General features: G+C 35.6%; 1 protein-coding gene across 8 annotated transcripts in view; it reads left to right on the forward strand.

Annotated features, from left to right (window-relative positions):
• The window catches only part of LOC110443300 (focal adhesion kinase 1-like), a 175,113-nt gene that overhangs the window by 114,932 nt on the left and 57,463 nt on the right, over nt 1-2,718 (forward strand). For 7 of the 8 annotated variants that reach the window (XM_021487482.1, XM_021487499.1, XM_021487448.1 and 4 more), the window contains one exon: nt 926-958. The exons of the other annotated variant lie outside the window; for it this stretch is intronic. In XM_021487482.1, the coding sequence (XP_021343157.1) occupies nt 926-958 (33 nt within the window). The remainder of the gene's footprint in view (nt 1-925; nt 959-2,718) is intronic. 8 annotated transcript variants of the gene reach the window in all.

Here is a 2,718-nt window from a genome sequence, read left to right on the forward strand (position 1 = left end):
CTCTATCTACACAGGGTAATGTTTTAAAAAGTCATCTATTTACACAGGGTAATGTTTGAAAAAGTCCTCTGACTACTCAGGGTAATGTTTGAAACAGTCATCTGACTACTCAGGTCAATGTTTGATAAAGTCATCTGACTACTCAGGGTAATGTTTGAAAAAGTCCTCTGACTACTCAGGGTAATGTTTCAAACAGTCATCTGACTACTCAGGTCAATGTTTGATAAAGTCATCTGACTACTCATTGTAATGTCTGAAAAAGTCATCTATCTACACAGGGTAATGTTTGAAAAAGTCATCTGACTACTCAGGGTAATGTTTGAAAAAGTCATCTGACTACTGCAGGGACATGTTTGAAAAAGTCATCTGACTACTCAGGGTAATGTTTGAAAAAGTCATCTGACTACNCGTTTGAAAAAGTCATCTATCTAAACAGGGTAATGTTTGATAAAGTCATCTGACTACTCATTGTAATGTTTGAAAAAGTCATCTATCTACACAGGGTAATGTTTGAAAAAGTCATCTATCTACACAGGGTAATGTTTGAAAAAGTCATCTGACTACTCAGGGTAATGTTGTTGTTTTTTTTTAAATTTTAGATGTACACAGTATTAAAAAAAGTATACAAATAGTCATTGACCTGACCTGAATATGAATCATATTTTCATAGTCATTGAATTTGTTTGATGAGTTTATCTGAATCCACGGAGTAACAAAGATATTTCCTAGTTGTTTAACAAAGGATTGGTGTCTGAGGAGAAACAGCACAAAATGTCATTCCTACTTGTTAGTGATTCTGTCCTGTATTATCCATCATTCTTTTGAAACTGTAGAAGTTGTAGAAGTATTATTGTTGTTCATGGTCACCATCCGTGTCTTCTGTACATATCACTGATTTATATAATCTGTTTGATGGTCCCTGTAGGCCAGTATGGCAGCCGACGGAAGAAGAAAAAGTGTGAGTGACCTTGAGAATGAATGGCCTTGACCTGTCAGATGAGCATGTGTGACTAAGATTTGACTTGTATACAGCCAGTATTACACTGGTATAACATGTTACCAGGCTTATGGATTGCTGAATTACAATTTGTTGGAGAGTCATGAATAAACTTTGAAAAATAGTTGATGTCCATGCAGTAACAACTTGTGTGTTGTTTCTTAAGCTTTCGTCATTATGTGTTTGTGAATGATGAACTGTGTGCTCTTGACTTGTCATTGAAAAGTATACATACATGTATATTTGTTGTGTTGCATCCTGAGCTTGACCCTGCTGCCCTGTATGTATTGTTAAAGTAATTTGTGTACCCTTATTGTGATACTGATATGTGTAATAACAGGTATACTTACTGGTCACAATATAAACATAAAGCTCACCTAGGTCCTTACAAGTGATCTGTAGACAATGTATACAGATTTGATTTCATGCAGTCATACATTTGCATTTATGTGGAAAAAAATACAACTTATGCGGTTTAACATGCATAACAAATATGACACAGCTGTGAAAATAATCCTGTATAAGTCTTACTGTACCTTAATACCATTACCAGTGTGTTCAATCCAATTGGTAGCTTTTTTATGTGCCTTAGTAATAAAACATGCTACTATCCTTTATTAGTAATTCCTGTTGAATGAGATGATTGAACATTACATATACACTAGATTTTTGTCTATGAAGTAGCCGATTTTCATGTATGCTATGCTGGTATGCCCCATCTATATGTCAGACATACATGTCTCTCTAGAGACATAAAAAGATGTTATATTTAGTTGGCTGCAACTTTATGTGCATGGCTTCTACTGTTGTGAGCTGTTTATCATAGATAAGACAAGGTCTACTAGGGTACATGGTTCATGAATGGTCTGCAAGTACAGCATGTGTTTTTATTTTACAACATAAATTCATTAAGAATTACCAGTTGAACCCATGATACTGAATGATGGTAATCAATGCTGTGGTGCGGCACCCGACGTCTGTCGTCTTTGGTCAAGCATCCGGCGTCAACCTTTTGCTTTTCTTCACTTCTTTGAATTATGACTGTACGCATGCGCACGCATCTCATGTAACCCCTATGTACCTGCAGAGGAGAGAACAGAATTGACATCAATTTTCAACTTACAGGTAAGTCTCATTTAATTTAACAATTCTGTTCTCTTCTCTGTTGGTACTAGGGGTCACATGAGATGTTCAAAGAGAGTGTTTCCGAACTGGTAAAATAGAACCAGAAAAACGACAAAAACACAGAAAACCAATTTAACCTGTGTAATAAACTCAACACATATACATGTATGTAAAACAAACATGATATCGACTGCACAGTCGCATAAAGTTGTAAACAGTTCTTGTCACTCCATAATGAATGAAACACAAGTAAATGTATACCATGTATTGTCCATATTAAATGTTGTAGGTCTAGGATAGTTATTAAATTCTATTTTCAGCCCCTTTCTGATAGTGTATCACATAGTGCTCACACACATACACATTTGCATGCACACACACATAAAGAGACCTAGACAGAAAGGAGAAAGATTTTTGACTTCTAGTAAACTGAGAGATAGCTACTTGAAGCTTTGTCTAGTAAACTGAGAGATAGATACATGAAGCTTTGTCTAGTAAACTGAGAGATAGCTACATGAAGCTTTGTCTAGTAAACTGAGAGATAGCTACATGAAGCTTTGTCTAGTAAACTGAGAGATAGCTACATGAAGCTTTGT

This window comes from Mizuhopecten yessoensis, unplaced genomic scaffold (assembly GCF_002113885.1).
Source record: "Mizuhopecten yessoensis strain PY_sf001 unplaced genomic scaffold, ASM211388v2 scaffold1957, whole genome shotgun sequence".
NCBI classification, from domain to species: Eukaryota; Metazoa; Mollusca; class Bivalvia; order Pectinida; family Pectinidae; genus Mizuhopecten; species Mizuhopecten yessoensis.